Raw genomic sequence first — 24,598 nt, 5'->3', positions numbered from 1 at the left:
GACATGCAAGCAGAATGTCGCGCTTCGTAGCTGCTGGCACTGATGGTCAGCCGACTGAACAAGATGAGAAATGGCTTGCAGCGCAGCAAGCTATCGAGGCTACGCGCAGTAAGCCGAAGATAGAGCCTGGTCAGCAAGAGGGCGGAAAATCACTGTATGAAACTCTTCAAGCCAACAAAGGTAATTTCGCGCATTTCTCGTCTCCCCTTTCATGTTGTTGTTATTTTGCAATCAGACTGACGAGTCAGGATGAACGGTAAGCCGCCAAACAAGAAGCATTTGAGCAATCCATCCGCCTGGGGAACCAGTTTCAATCACTTGATGAAGACGATGTGGAATTTCTTGACTCGGTTCTCGAATCTACACGCGCACAGGAAGCTGCTGTAAAGCGTGAGACCAAGGAGCAACTGTAAGTGTGCTTTGCGAAGGGATAAAATCATGCCAAGTTCCCTGGTAGCGGGACGTGACTGTTGCTTCCTACTTCGAGTCAGAAGAATGAGCATCTATATCAGACACAGGCTAACGTATTATTGCAAATTTCCAGCGACGCTTTTCGGCAACAGCAACTCGAAGCTGAGCGAAGACTTGCAAAGAGTGGTAGCGCCACTAGTCCTGGGCCTGGAATTGATGCTGCAGAGCAGACAGAGTGGACCGTGGGCAGAAAACGCAAGAAAAATACCAAAGACGTCTTGGGAGGCGTCAAACTTCGAAAAAAATCTTCGACCGAAGACAAGAAGCCCGTGATAGCAGAGAAACGTGCTCAAACACCGGATTCGCTACGAAAGTCGGAGGGAAGCCCAAGAGAAGAGGATCCTGCGGGCGCTGTTGTGCCTCCAAAGCCAGACGCCGAGCAAGACCGCGCACCGTCCAAAGCAGCGACCGCCTCTGTGCCTTCGACTGGAGGCCTTGGCCTGGGAGTCTATTCGTCTGATGAAGACGACTGAAGATAGTGTCTGACACAAATCTACTTCCCTTCCCTACGCTTTGACAGGTTGATATGCTGGGCGCACATAGGAGGGGATCTTTTAGCTTGAATGGACATTTCCGCTCATGGGGATGTAGACCTCAGTTGCCGGGTAGCTGATACAGTGAAGCATTAGGCTGCGGCCTCGAAGCTTGCGGCAAAGCTTTACTGCATATCAGACCACGTTCTCTGGACCACTTCATTTGCACAAGGGTATGGCCGGTTCAGCACCAAGCAGGGTCTTGAACATGAGACATTATAGACTAATAGTCTCTTCGTCGGCAACATGAGGTGGAGACATCTCGCATCTTTGCATGCAGGTCGCCTTAGCTCACTTGGGAGAGCGTATGTTTCGCCCATTAATCGATGCTGGTGTCTGGACAAGGGAAGCTGACAACAGCGCAGGCCAGACTGAAGTTCACTACAGTCGTCCCACTCTGTGCGGTATCTGGAGGTACTGTGGTATGTATTCCAACATGCTTGCTGTGTGGTAAGAATGTGGGTCTAACGTGAGTACTAGTTCGATCCACAGAGGCGACAAGATTTTTTTGGCCTCTGCGAACACGATTGTGTGAGTGTGATTTTTGTCTTCCAGTTGCCATAGAATTGGTGAAAACTGTTCATCACTCATAACGAGCAATATGCCCCATGTAGCCTTGTCGGCAAGAATCTTGTCCATACATGCATGCGGCGAGGTGCGTTGCAGAGGTGGTGTTGAGGGATTGAAAGTTGTCGTCGGACCCGAAACCGCGCGCAACATCCACATCCAACGTGACGTTGGCAAGCTGCGATCCTTCATCGTCTGCCCGACTTCTTTCTTCCCATCATTCATGGCTGCTGCTGCTGCATCGCCCGAACCCTCAATCGCGGCCTTGTCCCTCGGCGGAAGCACGGTGGTCGCCGCGCCCACCGCCAGCGACGGCGCCGAGTTCCGCTTTCCCAGCTATGCTTCGTTCCCACCCTTCTACACCCTCCAGCCCAACCTGACAACACGCGCGCGTCAGCTTGAGCTGTGGTCTAGCCTCGTCACGTCGTACTGTGCACATCACCGCCTGTTTCGCCTAGCCATCTCCTCACCGCCGCCCGACCTATTCGCCAACACCGCCCTCTCGCGCAGTCTCAAGCCGGCCGATGTGCGCGCGGTCCTCGATTATATGAGCCAGCCCGCGAACGGGCCCCGGGCTGAGTGGATTGCACCTACCGCACGCGGAGAGACGAGCAGCGTCTGTTATATATACTGGAAGACGCCCGCCGAGTGGGCTGACCTGCTCTACGCATTTGTCGAGGACACAGGCCAGAAGGGCGCCGTGCTGACCATCTACGAGCTGCGCGAGGGTGACGCCAGCCGTGGGAAAGAGTGGAGTGATATTGACGAGGCCGTGCTGCGGAAAGCGCTGAACGTGCTCGTGAAGCGCGGCAAGGCACAAATTTTTGGTCAAGAGGACAGCGCGGGCGTCAAATTCTTCTGAGACGGCACCACATGGCCACTCTCCCGGTGCGTGGTGTGGTGCCGGCGTCTCCATTTCCCCACGCTGGCAAGCGTCGCAGTAGAAAGTCGACTGTCGGAGAGACAGAAAAGCCTCAGACCAAGCGTCCTCGACCTCGAAGCGCCCCAGCCACAAGCCCGCGTCGCCGCAGTTTGAACACCTCGCCTGCTGAACCCGGCAGACTTCGCGTGAACCTCTATGATGCCGTTGCCGGGAGGGTAGGATACGAAGGTCTCCTGCTCGATCGAGCTGGTCAGCCACTGCCACCTGATCAAGTCCTCTACAATCGAGCTGGGGCGCCGATTCGCTACGCAGAGACTGATCCCTACTTCGCGCACCGGCATCTACCTACAGACCAACGCCTTCCAGAGTCTGACATGCTCAAAGCTATTCACGCCTATGCCTCAGACTTCTACGCATCTGGAGTCCTGGGCGATTGTCGAGCTGACTTCAACAGCTTGGACGAGACAGCGCTCATCGCTCTAGGGATCCTGCTCGAGGAAGCCGCCGCACAGTCGCTCCAGCAGACTGGTGACTTGGCATTCGTGGAAGGCCTGGAACGACAAGAGGGGCTGTGATCATGTGTGACGATCCATCACTTCCCTGATGGGAAACAGCAGCTCAGAGCCTCGTGTATCGGGTCCGAGAATTCTCACGCTGCAGACTGCCATCCAGTGAACCCGTGCAGAGAACAGTAGCCCGTCCATTCTATTTGGCCTGTAAGCGAATACATAGATCATGGACAGAAGTAACAATCAATCAGCTTTAGCGCTTTAGACACTTTGAATCGATGACCAACTTGCAGAGTCTCTTATCGAATTCTCGTATGCACTCACTTTTCACTAGAAGCAAAATGAACGTGAAGGAATTGGAAGAACTGAGGCTCTTTTGGCTATTCTACCAGTGAAGGCGAACAGCGCTAAACTATCAACGAAGATAGATACGCCCTCGGAGTAGCCTTCCAAGCTCAAGATCGGCTATGACACAGACTGAGCGTTACCTTATGAGAAGGGATGCGTCTAGTACAGGCGCTTTGGTGGGGACATGCTGGCCTTGATGACCAAGCTGCCCACGTTCTGCCAGCCCTTCTTCAGCAGAGAGACGAGGTAGTTGATGGCCAACATGATGTTGCCGATCAGTTCGTCCTCGGTCATGTCCACGTTGCCGACAGCGACACCCATGCACAACACCTTCTTCAGCTGGAACTTGATGGTCGACTTGACCTCGTTGATCTTTCCGGAAAGGTCATCGGCGTGGGAGACTGGGGTTGGGAACTTGCCGGCTGTACAAAGCGTCAGTGCATTTCAGATTACGTAGAACCGTAGAGGCGCTTACCCTTGGAGAGACCTGGACCCAACAGACGGGGAATCTGCTTGATGAGGGAGTCGGAAGCGATGAAGGCATCGTACTTGCGAGCGAGCTTCTTGATCAACTTCTTGTTCTTGTTGAGCTTCTTGAGATCCTCCACGGACATGGCGTCGACACCTCCGTGCTTGGCACGATCGATGTCATGTTGGTCACCGAGAATGCTGCAGAAAGATTAGCGCCATGTCCAAAGCGCGCAATGGCGAAACAGCCAGGCCATACCAGATGCTCATGTTTGGACGTGGGATCTTTGGCAGCTTGATGGTACCGCTGAAACGCTTGTCACGCTGTGGGTCATAGTTCTTGAGGCCGATCTGGAGCTCGACGGTCTCGAGGAAGTTGCGCTTCTTCTCCTCGTTGGAGTACTTGAGGAGCTCTTGCACGTTGGTACGCACACCAGCGACCGTAATCTTCGACATGATTGCTGTGGTCTTCCAATAACGCTCTGAGAGTGGTTATTGGTGCGGCTTCGCGTAGCTTCGTGGTCGTTACTGATGTGGCGGGGTGCTTGAAGCAGAGAGAAAACTGTGAGATGATGTGGCGACGGGAATTGTAGGTGTGAGCCAAGAGTTTGCCCCACACTCGGCGCGTGCCGACCGAATCCGCCACACGTGACGCTGCGTGTGCCTACCGCACATGGCCGACAGACTCAGAGAATGTGCAACACAGTAGATCATTCTTCGAGGGCAGCATGACGAGCTCGATGGTGCTCAAAATGGGCCGGCGTCCTTGCTGGCTCCTGCCAACTCTGCTCGTCCTTCGCTCCGGGCACATGTCATTCCTATGGAGCAGGTAAGCAACCGCGATACAGCACCCTCGAATGCTCAAGAATATTACTCGTCAATCGCGGGCGTCGATGTCCATCACGCTTTTCGCTGCCTTGACGATGCACAGAATCTCGATGACCTGTTGGAAGACGCTCGTTCAACAGACAGTCGCAACTTTGTTGTCGACTTCAGCGATGACACAGCATGGGCTTCCTTTGACCTTTCTCCTAAAGGCATCGCCGCACTCATAGACACCGAGCGGCCAGACTACCTCAACACGAGATGGATTAACGTGTGGCATCCATTTGAGCAGACCAGAATGCTTGAAGCATTAGCTCAACGTTACGACTTCTCGCCTCGTCTTCTCGGATTGATGTGCTCAGACCCCAAACAAACTCGCAAAGCCACCCTGTCTCCAAGCTTGAAACAGTCAGTGCATAAGAGAGGGCCGAGAAAGCGCAAAGCTGTGTGTTTTGAGACAGGTGTCTCGTACGAAGAAGCAGACGAGCTCTCGATCCATTCATCCACATCTTCCATGAGCAGCGCCATGAATGGCAATCACTACAAGATCGCCTCGGAGCTGTGGCATTACACATCAGTCGACATGGGTCGTAACTACCTGTGCGTGGGCTACAACTCCCTATATGGTACGAAGCCAGCGGATCGCAGCACCGATTCACAATCCAGCGGCGACAATCTCCCACACTGCACGCGTGTGTGGACTTGGCTGATTCTGACCTCGGATAATACCATTATCACTGTGCATGAGGATCCATTCCCGCTTGTGCAAGGTCCATACTCTCCGTTGGAGAGACGTATACTGGCCGAGCTTCGTCGGAACCTCATCAGCGTGTTTCGCTCACTGAGCACAGTTCATGCCGATTCCTTACTTGAGCGCAATCCTTTAACTCTGCTGCCACTTCGAAACCGCTTGGGCACGACGCCAGAAGAAACAGCTCATCGCAGCTCGGATGCGCCGGGGCTATTGTTCTATGTAAGCAGAATGATGGACATCTCGCAACCGGTTAAGCTGACGTGTGAATAGTACCTGTTTGAGAATTGGAGCAACTCTTTCACATTGGTCACACGAAAAGATAGTCGCTATGGAATCGAACTTGCTACGCTACGTGCTGCAATGTTTGAGCAGCCTACACTAGAGCATATCGACCGCCTTGACACGATTGGGAAGGAGCTGGGCGTGCTTCGTCGGCACTACGAGGCGTACATCCGCATCATCGACCGACTTCTCGAGCCGCAAGGTCCAACAATGGCGAGCCTACAAAACAGTCAAATAATGGGCTCTGACGACAGCGCCTCTGTGTCGACCATCAGACCCCGCGTCAATGGGCCAGTGGTGCGCGAGAAGGAGAGCATATTAGGTGTCAGCCTGTCCTCGGCAGCACGAATCAGATTTCGACGATTCCGGGATCAAATCGACCTCTACGCGCTCAAGGAGGTCGAGGAGTACAGCAAACAAAAAGAGAGTCTTGTGTCTCTGGCAAGTACATTCATTCTCACATTTCCAGAACGCGGAGAGGAGGCTGAGCTGATACCATATGGGATGATAGAACTTTAGTTTGATCGCAATCAAGCAGTCGATCGACGTAGATAGACTCACTCGAATCGGACTGCTGCTCACGAAAGCGGCCACTCTCTTTTTGCCAGTGTCATTGTAAGTACTCTCCATCGGCATATGCGAGCAATGGAAGCTGATTCATGACAGCATGGCGGGATATTTCTCTATGCCTCTGGACAACATTCAATACAGCGTCCGCACGTTCTGGATTTCGTTCGCGGTGGTTCTCAGCCTCTCATATCTCGCGCTCTTCGCATTTGGAGTGATGAACGGCAATCTGCAAACGCCAAATCTAGTCTACGGTGTGGCGGATGGCATGTGGAAGAGTGTCGGGTATAGTTGGTCGGCAGTCGTGGCTATCAAGAGAAAGGTCAAAAAGAGGCGCTCGTGAGCAGGTGTACGTTGCACGACGTGCCACGCACAGTGTCTTCGAATTGTAATGCAGCGTCTATACACCCTTAGACGCTATTTGCTCTGATCGCTCGAAAAATAGCCCCGCAATACTCTCGTATGGCTCTACCACTGGACATTGCGTGAAGCAGTCGCTCGGTGACCTCGCCACTGAACACGATGCTCATGAGATCATGTTGCCGCTTCTGCCCACTCTTAACGGCCCGCATGGATGACACCGACTTGGGCATGAAGCGAGCCATATTCCGTAATACTAACGCCGCTCGCAATGATAAAGATGTGGCATCCCCCTTCTCGTCTTCAAGCATGGCAATCCTGGTGATCTCTCCATTCCGCGGTGCCACGTCGCTATCTGGTCGCAAGTTGTGTTTGACACGAGCTGCATCTGTCTCTGGCAGATGCGTCTCGATGTGCCTTGCTAGAAGGAAGGTTTTGGAGATTTGTGCGCCTTCGGGGGTCGCAGCGGTGTGCTCGCAATCCGACCATTTGCACTTCGACGAGATTTTGTCGCTGTCGCTGAAATCGAATTTTTCCTTCCATGAGTTCTCGGTGGCACCATTAGTCAGGCCATTGGCGGTTGCTGGGGGCGACAGCGCAGATGTTGAGTCTATCTCCATCTTGTCTGCATCCACAGCTGCGCTTTTCGTCGGTATTTGCAGGTGTTGGGTCAGGATGTGCTCGAGGATTTCCTCTCCTGTGCGGAACCACTCGGCGCACTCGACTTCCCGTGTCGTTGGACCCGAGACAATTCCAGTGATTGCATCCCGTGCTCCTTCAACGGGATACGTGACATGCCAATGGCAGCGGATCAGCTCTTTGTCCTTATCTGCAGCGTTGGAACCAGCGAGCATACCAGTGTCGACTGGAGCTGTCCTTGAACGGATGCCTTTGATCACGTATTTGTTGGCTGCCGCAACCTGAGCTGTTGCACCCTGGAAAGTGCTGCTGACGTTCTTAATGAAATCTCCAGCTATCAGATGAGGATGTGTTGCCTGATGTGGCGCAAAGGTGCCCTGGTATGCTTGCCACAGAGAGATCTGCGTCATATCCGCGGTTGGGTCCGACACGAAACACATGCGCAGCCATTCAGACGATCTTTCAGGCTCATCGAGTTTCAACAAGTCCTGGACGATCGCTCTCGATAGGCGTGGAACAGGTGAAATGGTCTCTTCAGCCTCGCGTGGCTTCGTGGGCCGGGACTCCGTGTATTCCTTGGCCGTGTACAGGACCAGGCGACTCAGCACTCGGCCCAGTGCCTCCGCGTCCACTGCAGAGACGAGGCTCTCCACGTTGTCTGCGAAAGACGTGTACTGACCTAGGAAATCCAAGCATGCAGATCGTAGCTCTTCGTCTTCCACCAATAGATAATCATGTACGCGATGTAATAAAGACACAGGAACGTCGTCCAGTCGTTTCGGCAGCGGATGGGTCATAGCTATCCTGCTTACGGCCCTCAGTGCGGTAGTGATGGCTCCTCGGTCCGGAGAGAGAGCATGCTGTAGGAGACCTTGATACACTGCATCGTGGGGACTGATATCGACATATTTCACCACTTGCTCGCACAAATCGAGAATATGATGTCGAAGCTCGACCAAGCTTGGATGTTCCGGCAGGTTGAGCACAACTGCGATCAAATCTTGGACAAGCGGGAGTCGCGAGAGATATGCTGCATTTTCGTCTTGGAGGCTCATGTTGCGTAGGACGAGACCCGCTTCAGTGACTCGATTCAGTCGTGTGAGGAAGTCTGAATCTAGTGTGGAGTCTTCTGAGATGATTGGAATCCTGGATCTCAGCTTCTGCAGAATGTCTGGCGTCCCGTCCAGGCCGTTGAGAGTCTCGTCATCTCCTGCGAAAAACTCCTCGTCGTACATCACGTCCCAATCGATGTCGTAGAACAGGCTCGTGACCTGCAAGGTCTTTTTAATCAGAGCATCGGCAAGGCCAGGAAATTGATCGAAGCGGTACTTGTCACCCCGCTCATGACTGATTTTAACAAGGTGATGCAGAGCGTACTGCTCCTCCTCTGGCAAGCCACTCTGCAAAGCAAGCTGGGCTCGCACGTAGATGTTAGGTCCAATGAAGCCTGTGCCCGGGAGCATGATGTTCTTGTACTTCTTTGCGAGAGGCCCAGCTTCGCTCTCGAGCTTGCGCTTCCGCTCATTGCGGTACCAATCAGGTTGGCTAGCGGGAGTCGCGGCAGCTTTCAGAGAGAGCGGATATGCTTGAGGGGGTTCGTAAGATGCCAGAGTGGAAGAAGTGCCGTTGGCGAGCGATGATGAATGGGTCACGCCGTGTACCGAAGCACCCGGGGTGGGAGATGCTCCAGGAGGGTGGGCTTGCCCACGTGTCTGGCGTGCTGGAGGGGCATCGGGCTGGAAAAGCACGCGTTGCGGAGGCTGCTGTCTCAGGCCCCTAGTCGATCGTCCTGTCGCGCTGCCCGGCTCGTCAGCGAGCTCGGATTTGACGTCCTTGGGAGTGCGCTGCTCCGGACTGCCTTCGCTGCCCTCGCCATTCTGCATGCCCTCTCCGTCGCGACCTTTTGGACGCTCGTAATTCTCCAATGTCCGAGTCATGACGTTGCCACCTTTCGCCGTGACGTCCTCCAGAATCTCCTTGGGCGGGGGCTCCTTGCCCCAATGTGTGCTGATCTCGTACGCGCAAAGATTCTTGTAGTACACGTTCTTAATCTGAAAAGCCTGCGCGGCAGTGTACTGATTCTTGCCGATGAATTCCTCTGCCAGCCGCCGCCACATCAATGGCTTTGCTTTGGTATCTGAGCAAAGGTCATAGCCGCCCTCCTCGACGACGCGTGTGTAAAGTTTGAAGAGGTCGACGTGTCGCACGCCAATTTTCGGTTCGGCCTCGAGTGTGGTCCTGGCAGCGAATACGCATTAGTGGACGCCGTGGTGTTGGTGTGACGAGGGTATGTGAACGTACCCGCGCTGCTGATGATACTCTTCCAACTTGCGCATGAAGTCCTCGCGCTCGTTGGTGCGCTCGATGCTCGATCCCCTTTTGGGCGCCATGGCGGTGATTCGGGCAGGCGCAATCAGCACGCACCGCGCTCGACCAAATCACTGGACGCGCAGACAGCGACGTTGCATGCAGCAAGGGCGTTTGAACGACGATGTGCTCTCTCGACACGACCGACCCCAGGTGGATGAGACGAGGCGCCAGAACGCGCACAGTTGCCAGGATCGGCGGCAGCTACGCGCCACGGCGCCTCCCGCGCTCGCTTGTCGATCTCTCCTGCCTGCTCTACAACACGCGCGCACGAGACGAGTTCTCGAGGTAGGAGCAATAGGACACGCGTAAGGAAAGAGCCATGCATCGCTCCAATGTGCATGCTGTCTGCGCTCGGTGCGCGGAGACCTTGCGCTGTTCACTATTCTTCGAGGACGAACACCACAGAATTACACACAACACTCTACACCTACCATCGAGATGAGCACTGCCACCATTGATCTGTGTCTACCGCTGGCCAAGTACTCCTACGCAGAGAGTGAGAAGGTCCACAGCTCAGTTCAATGGACACACTACAGCGCGGCAGGGCTGTGTCTGCTCGTGCAAGGCACTGCGGGCGGTCATGGCGAGCTCTCGTTGCACGTCGTAGAGCGAACTACCGTCATGGTGCGGGCCCCTCAGATTCGGGCGGAAGAGTCTGTTCTACATTGTGTGCACCACTGACCGGCATACCAGGAGAGTCTGGACATTGCGCGCTACGTCGACCGCGCCAGCGACATGCGGCATTATGCTCGACAAGCTGGTTCCGTCCTGAGGACCGATCAGTTGCCCATCTTTGCTATCGCCAAGCAGCCTAATGTCGCTTTGCGGCTCCAACTGCAGACTGGCAGGGTGCGTAGATCCGACCTATGTGCGAGTAAACATCACTCACGCGAAGCTAGACTCGACGCATACAGCTTGGACTGTCGAGTGCGGTGCACCATCAACAGGTCGTTGAAGCACTCAGCCATCGAGGCGTCGAGTTTCAGGAGGCACGTCCCGCAACCAGTGCTCAGAATGCCGCTTCGGCGATCCGTCCAGTGGCAAGGAACAATGATCGAGACATTCTACAGCAAGCCCCAGCTGCGGTAAATCACCAACAACCCACGCCGAGTCCCTTCCACCCTCCAAGCGTGCGCATTGGCAGCCTAGGCCAGCATCAACAACAAGCGTCAGCTGGGCACAGGGAGGCACGAATGGTGGCTCCACGACTGATTAGACCTTTCTCGGCTGCGAATCATGGTGCTGCTGGGAGCGCAATAACACCGCGCCCTCACTCAGTAGCGGCAATGAATCCTGTTCCTGCCACTCAAAATGGAAGGGAGCGAAGCAGGAGCCCCGAACGTGTTACCGGTTCTTCATCTTCTGGCGCCTCCCAGCCTGGAGTATCGTCGCTGCGGCCAGGTTTAGGTCATTCTTCGTGTCCTACATCAGCGCCCCTCGCCCAAGGAAGTGACCAGTCACCACCTTCTACCTCTCATGAAATGACGCACGGCGCAACACGAAGCAGCTCACGCCCAAGCTCTGCACTAGACTTGCCACCACTACGGATGCCTAGGCTAGTAGAATCACGGCCAAACACGGCAGCGAACATTGCAACACCAGACACAACAGCTCGACCAAGCATGGATCGTTCCAATGTCTACTCTGAACAAACCGTAGCCAAAGACGCCACTTTGGTGGCACCGCAGCTCACAGGCGGCATGTCAGACATCCAGTTCCGATCGTCCCTGCCGCCCGCCAACAACAAAAGCCAGCCCACACCCGCCGAGACGTGCTCAAACGTTCATGCTAGCAAAGGCATAGCCCGTCTGAGCAGTCTGATGGATGCGCCTCACGAGATCGAGGAACCTCTGGAATCATCCGTCGTGCCGCAGCATGCAGAACTGCCTGTAGTCCGTTCAAGTGGGCAACCGCGGAGCCAAGAAATCTCGCTGGCCACGTACGAGGCACAGTGCGTGCAAGATCGGCAAGCCGCTCTCGACCAATTCATGATGGACGTTCTCGATGATCCCAAGTTCGAAACGCTTTGTGCAGACGTGGAGAATTGCTGGCGCAGGAGCATTCTGGGTCTTTAGTGTTGCATGGAACTTCCGAGTACGTTCACTTCTGATGTATCTCGACGAGGAAATCTTGCTGCACACTTTCTTGATCTGTTCGACGTGTAGGGAGCAACTATAGCTTAGGTTCATAGACTGTGAAGCCATGCCTTCTCTTTCTCTCTTTCAATCTTCGCTCTCGTCGGAGATGCTTGGCGATGGCAGCTCGGCGACCACTACATTGATCTCAGGACGAGACATTCCAATTGCGCCGCCCGGATGGTTTTTCAAAAACACCTCACTGGTGTTGCCTTGATGTAAAGCCTCGGCTACTGTCAATGCCAGCATGTCGCTAATGGCGAGTGCCACTGTCGTGGAGGTCGTTGGTGCTTTCACGCCGAAAGACGCTTCCTCACTTTGGTGAATCGGGGCCGGAAGCAGAATCCCGTTCTCAATGCCCTCCAGCAGTTGGCAGTCTCGGGGGTGTCGCTGGGCACTCATCGCCATGACTTGAACTTCCGGGGATATATGTGGCAGAACGTTCAGCAACTCTACTGTCTTTCCGCTGAACGATACGAAGAGCAGGACATCGTTGTCTCGCACATCTCCGATATCGCCGTGGACGGCTTCACAAGCGTGAAGAAAGCTGGCGCGGATTCCCAAACTTTTGCAGGTGGCCACCAGTTTTTGTGCGATGAATCCGCTCTTTCCCACACCACAGACTACCAGTTTGCCCTGACTGGATTGCGACTGGATGATCGCCCGCTGGGCAGCCGACAGGCCGTGCTGAGCGACCTTGTCGGTCGAGTACAGAGCCGCAACGCGGGCAAGGGCCTCGGCTTCCACTCGTAACACGTTGACAGCGCGCTCGAGCACAAAGGACCGGTCCTCTGTGCTGCTCAGATCCTCTTCACGCACCGGTGATGGTGGAGTCAACGGTGTCGAAAGCCGTCGACGCTTGCACGGCCTCGAGAGATCCATGGAATTGTGACTCGGAGGGGAACCACGCGTAGCGACGCGACGTGGGACCTTGAGGATGAGATGTGACAACAAGACAATGCAGGACAGAACAGATCTCAGAACAAAGAACAGTTGTGCTGAATAGATGTTATCTCGCCCGGTGACAAATCGTCGTATTAAGTCATGGAAATCATCCCGCAGGCTGGGTCGTAGTAATAACTCCCCGCGACGAACGGAGCGGCCGTACGCTTAAAATCAGGCAGTCAAACAAACGCCCGATCAGCATGTGAAAACGTGCTCGTCATAGATTAGGTGCATGGACTTGGAGCCACGCCTAAAATGGACTGTAATCGGGGATTTGCTGAACAATCCAGTTCCCGGGTACAAAAGATTTCGAGCTCCCGAGCTAAAGCAGGAGCTCTTGCGTGACGACCGCTGCGCTGCATGTACCTGCCGAGTGTTGAGCGCATTAGTGGGAAAAGCTCTCAAGTTAGCCCCGGCTAGGTTCATGTCGAACTCTGTCCTATTTTGGAGCTACAAAACCGTGCACGCAGCATTCGATCGAAGTTGGATAACTCGACACTTTGCGCGGGGCTGCATTTGCAGGCTGACCACGACTTAGTCAGTTGGTAGAGATAACGTGAACAGCATGGCATGTTGCTTGTAGCAAGTCAGCTTGTCCCATCAGTGTGTCACTACAAAACGTTTTTGGGATTCGATGATGCGTTCAGTTTGGCGAGCTGACGGTGTTCACACCACTGGGCGTCTACAACGGCTTCACGCCCTTGTGAATTGCAGCGATGCCTAGGCTGAGATCCTCCCATCCTGATTCTGTGATGGTGCCGTCACTCTTTTGTCCTGGGATCAAGAACCCAGCGTCCTGTATCATCGTAGCCCATTCGCGCTGCGAGGGAAAGCGCTCAATGCTCTCCACCAGATACTGATAACTGTCCCTATCAGCAGCAACAACCTGCCCAATCAGCGGGATCGCGCTAAATGACCACCTCTTGTATATCCCGTTGAGCAATGGGTTGGCCAGCTGTGGTGCAAATTCCAGACATGCGAAAACGCCGCCAGGCTTCAACACACGGAACGCTTCTTTCAGCGCCTTATCCTTGTGCGTGAAATTGCGTATCCCAAATGCCACAGTGTACAAGTCTATGCTATTGCTCTCCACCGTGTGTAGGTCCTCTGCATTCGCCTCCAGATAATCGACTCGACCCGCTGCGTGATACGGCGTGGTAGATAGGCGCTTGCGGCCTTCGTTCAGCATGTCCGGGTTGATGTCTGATATCGTGACATGGGTCGCATGATCGTGGTTGACATTCGTCGCGTGATCGAGCATGCGAATTGCTATGTCACCGCTGCCGCCCGCGATGTCCAAGATCTTCTGCCCTTGGCCCTTCTCATGTAGCGATGCGTATCGAACACCCGGGTTCAAACCACGAACAAAGTTATCCTTCCACGCTCGATGTATGCCTAGGGACATAAGGTCGTTCATGGTATCATAGTTGCTTGCCACGGAGGAGAAAACGGCGCCGACTACGAAAATGCATTAGCTTAGGGACAGTTCGCTCGAGAGGGTTGATAATGTCCACCTTTAGAAGCCTTGAGGGACTCAGCGACCGTCTCAAAGCCAAAATGCGTCGTCTTGCCATTGGAGCTGGACGACTCCGGCGGCGGTGCCTGTTGAAGGCGGGTTGATGAGGCAAAGGCACGCCGACATGATGTGCACACGGTAGCGGAAGTGGTGGTGGAAAGGCTCAAGCGCAGCCGCTTCGCCGCTCGAGGAGCACTGACAGTCATGATGGCGATGTACAATGCAGCAAGAGACAGACTGGCGGGCGGCGTGCTGGCCAGCACCAGCATCCCCGAGCCGCCTCATCGCCATGTGCAACATCGGAGGCTTGGCACCCGGAGCCGCGGAGGTTGTTGGTGCCTTACTTGCTGCCTGACAATGGGAGAGGGTCAAGGCATGCGGCTTTCACTGAACTCTGGTGCAAGGGCCGATGGTAGCCGTGGGCATAATGGCATCGTACACAACATGCCATATTCCCAGCACTGTCCTGACTATTCGCGTTGTAGTCACGTATCAACATGAAGCGCTGTCTGCCTCTTGCAGGGCGCCATACTTGCCAACGACAAGCATCGCGACTTCGCGTCGCGTCGCCCTACACTCCAGCCTGTAGACCACCGCCACCATCCCCACAATCGCAGCAGCAGCGATGGAGCTCCGTATCGCAGAAGCCGGGGTCTGATCGGTATGCCCACGAGGAGCCTCGTCGACGCAATTGCACTGCTAACTTGAACACAGAGTGCACTTCCCAGGAGCCGTCAACTCCAGATTCACCACTTCATTGGACTTTGCTCGCGCTACCGAGGACGATGCCATGCCAACGTTCCGCATCCTGGACCAGGAAGGCCGCGTGCTGGACAAGTCCCAGGAACCGGACATCAGTGACGAAGAAGTGATTCGATTGTACACCGACATGGTCAGCGTGTCGATTATGGATCTCATCATGTTCGATGCTCAGCGCCAAGGCCGGATCAGCTTCTACATGGTATCGGCAGGCGAGGAGGGCATAGCGGTAGGGAGCGCCAACGCTCTGCATCCCAATGATCCTATTTTTGCGCAGTACAGAGAGACCGGTATTTTCCAACATCGCGGCTTTACCTTCGACGACTTCATGGCACAACTTTTCGCCACAAAGGACGATGCTGGCCTAGGACGGAATATGCCTGTGCATTATGGTAGCACCAAGTATAAAATCCACACGATCAGCAGTCCTCTCGCGACACAGATTCCTCATGCTTCCGGGGCCGCATATGCAGTGAAGATGCAGAATCAACAGAATCCAAAGGACGACCCTCGCGTAGTGGCATGCTATTTTGGAGAGGGAGCGGCCTCAGAGGGCGATTTCCACGCCGCTTTGAACATCGCGGCAACAAGAGCCTGCCCTGTCTTGTTCATTTGCCGCAACAATGGATACGCCATCAGTACTCCGACGCTGGAGCAGTATCGAGGTGATGGTATAGCGTCGCGCGGTGTGGGTTATGGCATTGACACAATTCGAGTCGATGGAAATGATATTTTCGCCGTTCGGAAGGTGACGCAAATGGCTCGTGAGCTGGCGCTTCAAGATGGTGGCAGGCCAGTCTTGATAGAAGCGATGAGCTACCGAGTTTCACATCACAGCACTTCTGATGACTCTTTTGCTTATCGCGCAAAAGTGGAAGTCGAGGACTGGAAGCGACGAGACAATCCGATCACCCGGCTACGAAAGTGGATGGAAGGTAAAGGCATCTGGGACGAGGAGAAAGAGAAAGAGTTGCGTACCGCGACGAGGAAAAATGTTTTGACCGCTTACCGCAAAGCAGAGAAGGAAAAGAAGCCTGCACTCGGATCCCTTCTCAGCGATGTATATGCGGAGCCCACAGCGGAGTTGAAGGAACAGGCGGCATCATTGAAGCGAGTGATCGAAAAGTACCCCAACGAGTATGATGTGTCTGAGTACGACGGTGGCCTTGACGGCTTAAAATTAGAGCGGACAAAATGATCAGAGATCATCAAAGCCAAGGTGGCCAACAGTGCCCAAGAAACCTCCATTACCCGTCTGCTCAGCATCCTGTTGACGAAGCAATGCGTCCACGTCGACATTTCCTGATGTCAAATACTTCTCACTCACGCCGACATTGACTCGTTGCTTGAGAAGAGCTTTCAGTTCCGCCTTCATAGCACCCATCTCGGCTCTTGACATTTGCGATGCTTCCCTTTCCTTCTTCTTGCGTCCGGCCCCACGACCGTGTCGACCAGGAGCTTCCCTTTCGAACTCCTCACTGTCGTAGTCCACGCCAAGATCTTCAGCCGCCTCACGCATGAAGTCGTCTTCCTTGTGCGCTTTTTCCTTCGCAATTGTCGCATCCGCGATCTTCTTCGCAAGAGTGAGCCTATCTTTCAGGCGAGACACAATTCGGCGATCGATGTCAAGTGTGCGAATGTAGTATCCCTGCTTGGCTGCATCCGATCCATTCTTCTCAGCAGCAATAGCTGAATGCGCATGAACTTTGGCAATCAACCTCCGCACACCTGCGACTTCCTCGGGACCGCAAATGAGCACTGATGAGCCTTGTTGGCCAGCACGAGCTGTTCGCCCAGAACGGTGGACATACGTGTCTGCTGCGCGGGGCAAGTGGTAGTGAATGACCAGATCAATGCTTGGAATATCTAAGCCGCGAGCAGCCACGTCTGTCGCAATCAGGATTGCAGGAGAGGTCTTGCCCGCAGCGTTCTTGCCACTGAAGCGTTCGACAGATCGCAACCGAGCCTTTTGCGCCATGCCAGAATGTAGGGCTATGGCGTTGAGGTTCAAGTTCTGGAGGAGAGGCGTTATGCGACGGACTGCACTGATGGAGTTTGTGAAGACGATTGTGCGTTGCGTTGAGTACAACAGGAGCAGAGCGTAAAGATAGAGATCCTTCTCGGTGCCAGAGCATTCGATCAAGCCCTCCTTTAGACCTGTAGCCAGCTGATTGACGGGATTCATATCGATGAACTTGGGCGATTCTTCTCGAAAGTTAAGTTTCGAGAGCAGATATTCCATAGACTGTGCGTTGCTTGGAAGATTGTCGTTGTGGCTGACCTTGCCAACGAGCTTTCTCTGTAAGGCGCGATCAAAAGTTGCGGAGAAGACGAGGGTCTGGCGCTGCACAGCTTTCTTCGTGCTCGGTTTCGTCTTCACTGCCGTAGCTTCGCCTATTTCGTCTTCTTCGTCTCGATCTTCCTCGCGATCAAGAGTGTTAAGAATCTCCTCGACCTCTTTGAAATGGCCCTCACTGAGCAATCGATCTGCTTCATCGATAACCAAGAAGTCGATCTTCTGTAAGGCTGCAGCAATTCCTTGACCCTCGCTGATCACCTCCCAAAGGCGTCCGGGGGTACCGATTATCACATGAGCATCTTTGAGTAATCGTTGCTGCTTATGCACCGATAGACCTCCTGTCAATGTGGCGAGGCGGGGTTTGTCGCTCGATAGGCCATCAAAGAGAGCGCTGAGGTGGTTATTGAGCTGATGTGCCAGTTCTCGAGTCGGTGAGAGAATCAATGCTAGGGGTGTTGATTTGCCCTTATTCGATTTGCGTTGCTGAGCTGTCTCGAGGAATCTCTCCAAGATTGGGATGCCAAAGGCTAGGGTCTTTCCTGATCCTGTTGAAGCTTTTCCAACTACGTCGTGGCCCGCGAGGATCTCTGGGATAACACCTTCTTGAATGGCTGTGGGCTTTCCGAAGCCCAACTTCGATAGCGAGGCCATAGTGTCTGGGGACAACTTCAGCTTTCTCCATTGCGACACATCTGTCGTTGCCTCTTCTCTGTCTTCGGGTAGACTCGCAAATGAAGCACTTGTGGCAGAATCAGCAACCGGTGCGGGCGTCGCTTTGCTCTTAGGCGCCGCCTGTTTTGATGCCTTTGCAGCAGGCGTCTTTGCATCAGTCTTGGCAGCAGGCTGCTCTTCATCTCCGAAGCCAGCCCAGGATTCCGCCCCATCGCTATCGTCGTTCCCATGCTCTGGATTCGCGCTGGCCGTTGATAGGAAAGCCAGTGTGCCGGTGGTCCCGTCTCTGGTGACCTCGACATCTTCGATTTCTTCGAGGCCAAAAAACCCTTCGTAGTCGTCCATGCGATCCGGAAGTGACACGGGCTTCCATTTTAGGGAGTCCAGAGTGACCTTTCGTTTTGTTGCGGCTGCAGGTCTCTTCTGAATTTGCGAAGTGGCGGCCTTGTCCTCAGTAGAGAGCTTTTGTCTTTTCCGCGCCTTCATGGCCGCGACCTTTGGCGGCAGAGGACGCTTCGTTTCGGCCATGTTGTCGTGCCCGCAGATTTTCAAGGTTTTCGCCGCAAGATGAAGAAGATGTTGCGGAGTGGCGTTTAATTGATTGGAGTGAATCAAATCACGTCAAATTCTGACGCGCGGTGCCACCTCGTCCCATCCGCCCAGCCGCCTGGCGAGTTGCGCTTCCCTCACGACCTCGCTCAAGTTCAAGTTCGCTGGCAGGTGCGAAGAAGTCATGAGGTCGTGCGGTCAGCGCACGCCGGCACCAGATGCGTTTCGAGCGTGAGCCATCGGGACGCGCTCTGTACTTTGCTGCTTCATCGTGTTCGTCAGGCAGAACTGACACTGCTCACGTCCGCCAACATCATGGCTTCTCACTCCAACGAGCATTCCGGCGTGCAAGGCGTAGAGGCTGCGCGAGACCTCATATCGCGGTGAGCCTGACGCGCACGCAGGTGGCTCGCAGCAGCTAATCCTGACTGAGTCGCAGATATGAAGCACAGTTGCTGACCGGCTGCGGCAATGAGCTCTGCATTGAGATCCTCTGCCACACTGGGAGTTTGAATACAAGCGCGCAGCCGATACGCAAGTATACCGCACGATCTGCCAAAGCGATTGCCATGGCAGTCTGTACTGGCCCCAAGCCTCGTGCTCATCTATGCCCTCACTACATGTCCACCACGAGTGGGCACCAGCCTGCCGCAGCGCAACCACGCGATCCATCGGCATTGATGCAATTGCTGGCTGATACGAATGCCCGTGCTTCCATGAACGCCAGCTCAAGAACTGGCGGAGGGAATTTGTCGACGCTGCATCGACAATTGGATCCCTTGATCTCCGGGGCCTCCATCGGCAGTGACGACGAATTTATGGACAAGCTGCTGCCATGCATAGACAATCTGCTAGATCTAATTCCTACGCACAGGACGGCCTTATGGGAGATGATCGATCGCGAAATTGTGAGTAAGGGATTTGCATGTCCCGTCAAGAAGGAGACAAAGCCGGCCGATGAGAACTGGAATGCATGGGTTGCCATTGTGGATTTTATCGAGGATGAAGCCCATATTAGGCTCTTGCGCCGGACGCTCCTAGCCATTGGCCACAGGTTACGTTCAAGCGATGCGCTCGAACAGAGCCAGTCGTCCGGCAATAGCAATTTGTCGCCGCAGTCGTGCCTCGGCAGCGTCTTCATCACCAAATTCACAGTCATGCTGATGAACAAGATCAGAGAACATGCATCTTCGCCGCTGAGTGTGATAGTCTGGTTGAAGAGCATGTTTACGCGAGCATGGGACGGTTCGCAAATCCTATCTTCTGGCTCCGTGGCTCACGCAATACTGGAGATCCTAGACAGATTGAACATTTACTGCGCAAATGTCTCCCGAGACGCATTCCAGATGCCATTCGTGTGCATGCGTGTTGCAGAGCTGGATATGGCAGAGTCATTCCGTTCTCACGCTCCATGTGCGGGACAGCACATCCTCAACTACCAGTATCTCTTCTCGCCCTCTCAACTCATTCTATGCTTCCGAGCAGTCAATCTGCTGGCAATGAGGTAATCGTAGCCCCAACTCTGAATTGAACCCTGCTGAACAACCACAGCCGGGCCAATGCGCAAGTAGCGCGAACGAGCGACTTCAGAAGGCGTCATAGCAGGAACCGCAGCCTTGAGTTGGAAAGCCAATCAGCACAGCTTCAATACCAGGAAGAACGCTATCTGCTGCTCTACATCAGCCGTGAGGATGTGATTAAGGATACTTTCAATCAGTTATGGCAACGAAGGACGGACGAGATGCATCGGCCCTTGCGAGTCAGAATGGGAGCCGATGAGCTCGACATTGGGCATGATCTTGGGTATGATTGTTCGTTGTTTCGCACAAGGCCATTGAGCTGACACGTGGGAAGGGGCGTGCAAATTGAATTCTTCAACATGATTTGCAAGCACATTTTTGCTGAAGAAGCACGTAGGTGCTCGTGGTACACATTCGAAGCACGGAATCTGCTGACTTCGATTAGAGATGTTCGCCACCGACCCTCAGACGGGACTGAGTTTCTTCAGGGCTGGTAGTCTTCAGCCTACATACATGTTTGAGTTGTTTGGGCTGCTGGTGGCTTTGGCAATCTACAATGGCATCACTATGCCCGTGCGACTACCCTCAATGTTTTACTACATTTTGTGTGGTAGCGAACACGATCTCATGCTGGTACACGATCCGTTGATCATGATTCAAGACGCATGGCCGACCGTTGCACGATCCCTGCGGAGTCTGCGGACAGAGTACGTTGAAGACCTGGAGTTCGCATTTCCCTTGGAGGCCAATGGCCTTCGGCTCTCCTGCCTCCCTCTCGCAGGCGAGCCGGATTCATCTTTGGACGATCGATTGAAAATGAGAGTCGTGAGCTCTTCACTTCCGTCCCGCAGCTCAGCGCGTCCATCTATCGACATGAGCCAGCTGAGACATGCGTGGCCAGGTTGGGATATCGAAGAGTCTGAGGGAATACCTGAGCCTGTCACGCCAGAAAAAATTGAGCGATACCTGGCTGCATACTCCACCTGGTTGTGCTATCACTCAGTTCGACCTCAGATCCAAGCATTCGCGCACGGCTTTCGAAGCAGTCAACTCCTGAATGGTAGCACTCTGTCGATATTAGGCCCTTCGCTGCTGAAGTCATACGTGGAAGGGACAGACGTATTAGACATCGCAGACCTAAAGGCGGCTGCGCGTTACGATGGGTACGACGAGAGGCTGAAATACATACAAGCATTCTGGCGCATCGTCGCGGCTTGGCCACAAGAGAAGCAGAAGCTGCTGCTGAAGTTCGTCACGGCAGCCGAGAGGATACCAATTGGTGGAGCCAGTCATCTGACTTTCATCATCAAAAGATCACAACCCAATGATCCTAATGCTCTGCCGACCAGTTCAACTTGCTTCGGAACATTGATGTTGCCACGATATCAGAGCCATGAGATCTTAGCAACGAAATTGGACATCGCACTCAAGTTTGGAGCAGAAGGGTTTGGGACAGGATAATCTGTCGGATGTTCAAATATCATAGTAGACGCCAAGGACGGTGTGGATATTCTAGGCCTGTGAGAGACGCGCCGCCAGCAGGTACGTGGGACATGGTGCATGATCTTCTGTCGAGTTCATATACAAGCCTGGCTGTGAAGCGGGTTTGCCAATCATGTGGCTATGCCAACATTTTATAGAGACTAGAACACAGTAGCACCACCTGAAGGAACAGTCAGCATCAGCTATGAATAATAGGGCAAGTAACATGAAACAAGATTAACGCACCATCGATGATGTGGTCAGAACCGTTGATATACGTGCCTGCGCGACTGGGGTGCGACACCGTCAGCAAAGCTCAGATATCGATCAAGAGATCTGGGTCGTGAGAAATTTACCTTGCAAGCAGGACACACATCCCGTCAAGCTCTCCCACCGCTCCCATTCTTCCCATGGGATTGCGGCTTGCCCAGGTGGCTCTCGCTTCAGCAATATTGCCACCACCAGCATTGAGAATGGTGTCCATGTATCCCTGGTGCACGGAGGATCAGCTTCTTGCCGGTGATGATACTCACTGGAGGAATGTTGCAATAGCACTTACCGGAGATATACTGTTGACTCGGATGCCATCGACTGCCCACTCTGCTGCCAAGGATTTGACCATTGCCACGACGGCAGCTTTCGAAACGTTCTGGAATTGTCGAATATATCATAAGCGTCTGCCTCAGCGCAGAGTTTGTAGCGATTGCAGAGATGATTCTGTGCTTGATGCCGATTGCACTTACATAGGACACCTGTGGTTGTGGGAAATTGACACGATGTGCGGAAATTGAAGCCGTGAGTGTGATAGAACCCCCGGACTTCTGAACTTTCATCTGTCTCGCTGCCGCTTGAGCAACGAGGAACGAGCCTGTAGTGTTGATGTCAATGGTCTTGCGCCATTGATCAGGTGTCATCTCGGTGGCGTGGTAGCAGCCTGGCAGGCAGGTAGGTTGAAATATCAGCTTGATTCCCTAGTCGAGATAGTAGAGCCTCGATCAAAACTTACCCACGATGCCAGCAAAGCAGAAAACATGGTCGATAGAACCTAGATTCTGCACGACAGTTGTGGCCGCTTCGGCAATGGCTTCTGCGTCTGTGACGTCCACTGCGACGCCGAATACTCTTTGCTTGGGAAAGTCGTTGGCCAGAGTCGAAATCGCTTGTTGAGAGCTGCGGAGGGTTGATTCTAAATCCCAGAGACAGCAACCTGATGCGCCATGTTCGAGGAGAGCTCGAGCGGCAGAGAGGCCTAGTGTGCCGGCGCCTCCAGTTACTAATACAAGATCAGTCACATATCTAGCATCTGCATCACCTGCGGTCTTCATACTCACTTATTAAATTACCCTGCACAGCGGAACGGATGTTGTCTCAGCTTATTTCAAGTCTTCATTCAATAACGTGGCGATTGAGTGAGTGCACGCACCTCGACTGCGAAGCGTGCCAGTGCTCGTCCTTCGGCGTTCAAATAATGTGGCAGTGGAGGAGGCGGTCCCGCTAAAGAGGATTCAGAACCATCCGACAAGGTCATGAAAGGTAGAGTGCGCGAAGTCAACGCATCTCTGTCGGTCATGGTGATGGCCTTTGTTGTAGGTGTAGCTGTAAGAGTGAAGACCGATCCGACTCTGGGTGTAAGGTTCCGATTGACGTGCAGCAGCAAGATGTGATGCACCAGTACTTAATATCCACATTTGTAGGGCGACAATCGCCCTCTGCAGTTGACAGCCCGCAAGGCTGCGGAAGCCATCAAGCAGGGCAGGTTGGCCGAGCGGCCGCCGACGCTCGTGTTATGCTGACTGTCACGGCCTAATGTCGCCCCACTCGAACTTCAAAGAAGTTACATTGCTGAATTGAGGGGATTTCACTGGCTTGGTTAGATGCAAACACATTTCCGGCGCCAAAGCGGAGACAGATGGTGGTGTAAACTTTCTGCATGTGTTTGTATCTGTATGTACAGAGATATTCCTACAGCCATTGGACCACGCTTCAGACGCTTCATTTCTTCTTCTCTTCCTCCTTGGGCGGTTCCGGCTTTGGTGTAGGTAGTTTGAACTGTGCGTCATTAGTTTGCCTTCGATGATGGACGCGGATTCAGCGTCGAGACTCACCGTATCGGGTTTTCGTTCGTGACCGGGTCCAACCTATGCACGTCAGCTATTGCAGCACAATGGATATGTATCTATATAGAATGCCTCACCTGCTCCCATGCTGATGAGCCTCCCTCGAAATTACGGAACGCCTGGGTCAGCTCCAGAGGCTCGACCACTATTCGCTTCTTCTCCTCGTCGTATCTGATTTCAGTGTAGCCAGTCAAGGGGAAATCTTTGCGCAGCGGATGTCCATCAAAGCCGTAGTCGGTCAAAATGCGGCGGAGATCGGGGTGGTCGACGAAGAACACACCAAACAGATCGTAGACCTCACGTTCGTACCAGTTGGCGCCGTCGTAGAGGCTGGTGATGGAGGGTACTGGGGTCGCTTCGTCGGCATAGGTCTTGACGCGAATGCGGGCGTTGTGGCGAACCGACAGTAGGTTGTACACAACCTCAAAGCGCTGGTCGCGAGTTGGGTAGTCGACGGCGGTGATATCGGCGATGCAGGTGAACTCGGCGGCGGTGTGATTTTTGAGGAAAGTGAAGGTGGGAATGACGCCGGAAGGTGGGATGTAGATGGTGAGCTCGTCCTTCCACACCGAGAACTGCTGGATGTACTTGGGCAAGCACGAGATGAGGTACTGTCCGTACGCGTGCAGGCTCTCTGCCTTGGCCTGATACTTGTCTGCCGGGTTGACAATGGGCGCGTGCAGCGTTTCTGCGCTGGGTCGTTGGGCATGGCGCATGTTCGGGAGGTCGCCAATGTTGCCCGCCAGCTCCTTGGTCCTGCTCGCCGACGTCGCGAAGAGCCGGCGGGCGGCGGTGGAGGTGGTGCTCGTGACGGCGGCGGTGGCATTGGTGGACTGGACCGCGCTCCGCGCGGAGCGGACAATGCTCGCTCGGGCGGCCATGGTGGGACGGACGAGAGGGCAACGAGATATCGCTGTGTCTGCGGATGGAGCACTTGCTCGACGTCAAGTCTGCTTGGTGCAATGCCGCGGCCCGAGCCGAGCCGGAGAGACAGACAGAAGGCGCGGTCGACGTACCTACGACCACCG

At 54.1% G+C, this 24,598-nt stretch overlaps 14 protein-coding genes across 14 annotated transcripts; 7 read left to right on the top strand and 7 right to left on the bottom strand.

Annotated features, from left to right (window-relative positions):
- Positions 1-14: 14 nt before the first annotated feature.
- Positions 15-944, top strand: CKM354_000296900 (uncharacterized protein; the record flags this gene model as incomplete). Its single annotated transcript, XM_044798142.1, has 3 exons — positions 15-180; positions 262-409; positions 545-944. 3 exons carry the CDS (start codon positions 15-17, stop codon positions 942-944), a joined length of 714 nt encoding a protein of 237 aa, XP_044654077.1.
- Positions 945-1,605: 661 nt separating this feature from the next.
- Positions 1,606-2,433, top strand: CKM354_000296800 (ESCRT-II subunit protein VPS25; the record flags this gene model as incomplete). The annotated part of the gene is made up of 1 exon (XM_044798141.1): positions 1,606-2,433. The coding sequence occupies one exon, from the start codon at positions 1,606-1,608 to the stop codon at positions 2,431-2,433; it is 828 nt and encodes a 275-aa protein (XP_044654076.1).
- A 395-nt stretch (positions 2,434-2,828) lies between these two features.
- On the top strand, positions 2,829-3,029 carry CKM354_000296700 (uncharacterized protein; the record flags this gene model as incomplete). Its single annotated transcript, XM_044798140.1, has 1 exon — positions 2,829-3,029. The coding sequence occupies one exon, from the start codon at positions 2,829-2,831 to the stop codon at positions 3,027-3,029; it is 201 nt and encodes a 66-aa protein (XP_044654075.1).
- A 441-nt stretch (positions 3,030-3,470) lies between these two features.
- Positions 3,471-4,235, bottom strand: CKM354_000296600 (uncharacterized protein; the record flags this gene model as incomplete). The annotated part of the gene is made up of 3 exons (XM_044798139.1): positions 3,471-3,733; positions 3,787-3,980; positions 4,039-4,235. 3 exons carry the CDS (start codon positions 4,233-4,235, stop codon positions 3,471-3,473), a joined length of 654 nt encoding a protein of 217 aa, XP_044654074.1.
- Positions 4,236-4,599: 364 nt separating this feature from the next.
- CKM354_000296500 (uncharacterized protein) lies at positions 4,600-6,550 on the top strand (the record flags this gene model as incomplete). The annotated part of the gene is made up of 4 exons (XM_044798138.1): positions 4,600-5,577; positions 5,629-6,081; positions 6,152-6,255; positions 6,307-6,550. 4 exons carry the CDS (start codon positions 4,600-4,602, stop codon positions 6,548-6,550), a joined length of 1,779 nt encoding a protein of 592 aa, XP_044654073.1.
- A 67-nt stretch (positions 6,551-6,617) lies between these two features.
- CKM354_000296400 (uncharacterized protein) lies at positions 6,618-9,596 on the bottom strand (the record flags this gene model as incomplete). The annotated part of the gene is made up of 2 exons (XM_044798137.1): positions 6,618-9,444; positions 9,508-9,596. The coding sequence occupies 2 exons, from the start codon at positions 9,594-9,596 to the stop codon at positions 6,618-6,620; spliced, it is 2,916 nt and encodes a 971-aa protein (XP_044654072.1).
- A 418-nt stretch (positions 9,597-10,014) lies between these two features.
- Positions 10,015-11,651, top strand: CKM354_000296300 (uncharacterized protein; the record flags this gene model as incomplete). The annotated part of the gene is made up of 3 exons (XM_044798136.1): positions 10,015-10,200; positions 10,270-10,425; positions 10,476-11,651. 3 exons carry the CDS (start codon positions 10,015-10,017, stop codon positions 11,649-11,651), a joined length of 1,518 nt encoding a protein of 505 aa, XP_044654071.1.
- Positions 11,652-11,798: 147 nt separating this feature from the next.
- CKM354_000296200 (uncharacterized protein) lies at positions 11,799-12,593 on the bottom strand (the record flags this gene model as incomplete). Its single annotated transcript, XM_044798135.1, has 1 exon — positions 11,799-12,593. The coding sequence occupies one exon, from the start codon at positions 12,591-12,593 to the stop codon at positions 11,799-11,801; it is 795 nt and encodes a 264-aa protein (XP_044654070.1).
- Positions 12,594-13,338: 745 nt separating this feature from the next.
- On the bottom strand, positions 13,339-14,441 carry CKM354_000296100 (2-hexaprenyl-6-methoxy-1,4-benzoquinone methyltransferase; the record flags this gene model as incomplete). The annotated part of the gene is made up of 2 exons (XM_044798134.1): positions 13,339-14,114; positions 14,171-14,441. The coding sequence occupies 2 exons, from the start codon at positions 14,439-14,441 to the stop codon at positions 13,339-13,341; spliced, it is 1,047 nt and encodes a 348-aa protein (XP_044654069.1).
- Positions 14,442-14,669: 228 nt separating this feature from the next.
- Positions 14,670-16,074, top strand: CKM354_000296000 (uncharacterized protein; the record flags this gene model as incomplete). The annotated part of the gene is made up of 3 exons (XM_044798133.1): positions 14,670-14,833; positions 14,887-15,866; positions 16,028-16,074. The coding sequence occupies 3 exons, from the start codon at positions 14,670-14,672 to the stop codon at positions 16,072-16,074; spliced, it is 1,191 nt and encodes a 396-aa protein (XP_044654068.1).
- Positions 16,075-16,129: 55 nt separating this feature from the next.
- On the bottom strand, positions 16,130-18,430 carry CKM354_000295900 (uncharacterized protein; the record flags this gene model as incomplete). Its single annotated transcript, XM_044798132.1, has 1 exon — positions 16,130-18,430. The coding sequence occupies one exon, from the start codon at positions 18,428-18,430 to the stop codon at positions 16,130-16,132; it is 2,301 nt and encodes a 766-aa protein (XP_044654067.1).
- Positions 18,431-18,766: 336 nt separating this feature from the next.
- Positions 18,767-21,432, top strand: CKM354_000295800 (uncharacterized protein; the record flags this gene model as incomplete). The annotated part of the gene is made up of 5 exons (XM_044798131.1): positions 18,767-18,834; positions 18,891-19,955; positions 20,003-20,254; positions 20,306-20,364; positions 20,417-21,432. 5 exons carry the CDS (start codon positions 18,767-18,769, stop codon positions 21,430-21,432), a joined length of 2,460 nt encoding a protein of 819 aa, XP_044654066.1.
- Positions 21,433-21,614: 182 nt separating this feature from the next.
- On the bottom strand, positions 21,615-23,023 carry CKM354_000295700 (uncharacterized protein; the record flags this gene model as incomplete). The annotated part of the gene is made up of 8 exons (XM_044798130.1): positions 21,615-21,634; positions 21,700-21,743; positions 21,810-21,943; positions 22,013-22,102; positions 22,197-22,387; positions 22,460-22,726; positions 22,785-22,797; positions 22,877-23,023. 8 exons carry the CDS (start codon positions 23,021-23,023, stop codon positions 21,615-21,617), a joined length of 906 nt encoding a protein of 301 aa, XP_044654065.1.
- A 422-nt stretch (positions 23,024-23,445) lies between these two features.
- Positions 23,446-24,451, bottom strand: CKM354_000295600 (uncharacterized protein; the record flags this gene model as incomplete). The annotated part of the gene is made up of 3 exons (XM_044798129.1): positions 23,446-23,502; positions 23,559-23,591; positions 23,648-24,451. The coding sequence occupies 3 exons, from the start codon at positions 24,449-24,451 to the stop codon at positions 23,446-23,448; spliced, it is 894 nt and encodes a 297-aa protein (XP_044654064.1).
- Between the last annotated feature and the right edge of the window lie 147 nt (positions 24,452-24,598).

This window comes from Cercospora kikuchii (genome assembly GCF_019650295.1).
Source record: "Cercospora kikuchii DNA, contig_00002, whole genome shotgun sequence".
Lineage (NCBI taxonomy): Eukaryota > Fungi > Ascomycota > Dothideomycetes > Mycosphaerellales > Mycosphaerellaceae > Cercospora > Cercospora kikuchii.
This window is presented reverse-complemented; position numbering and strand designations above follow the sequence as displayed.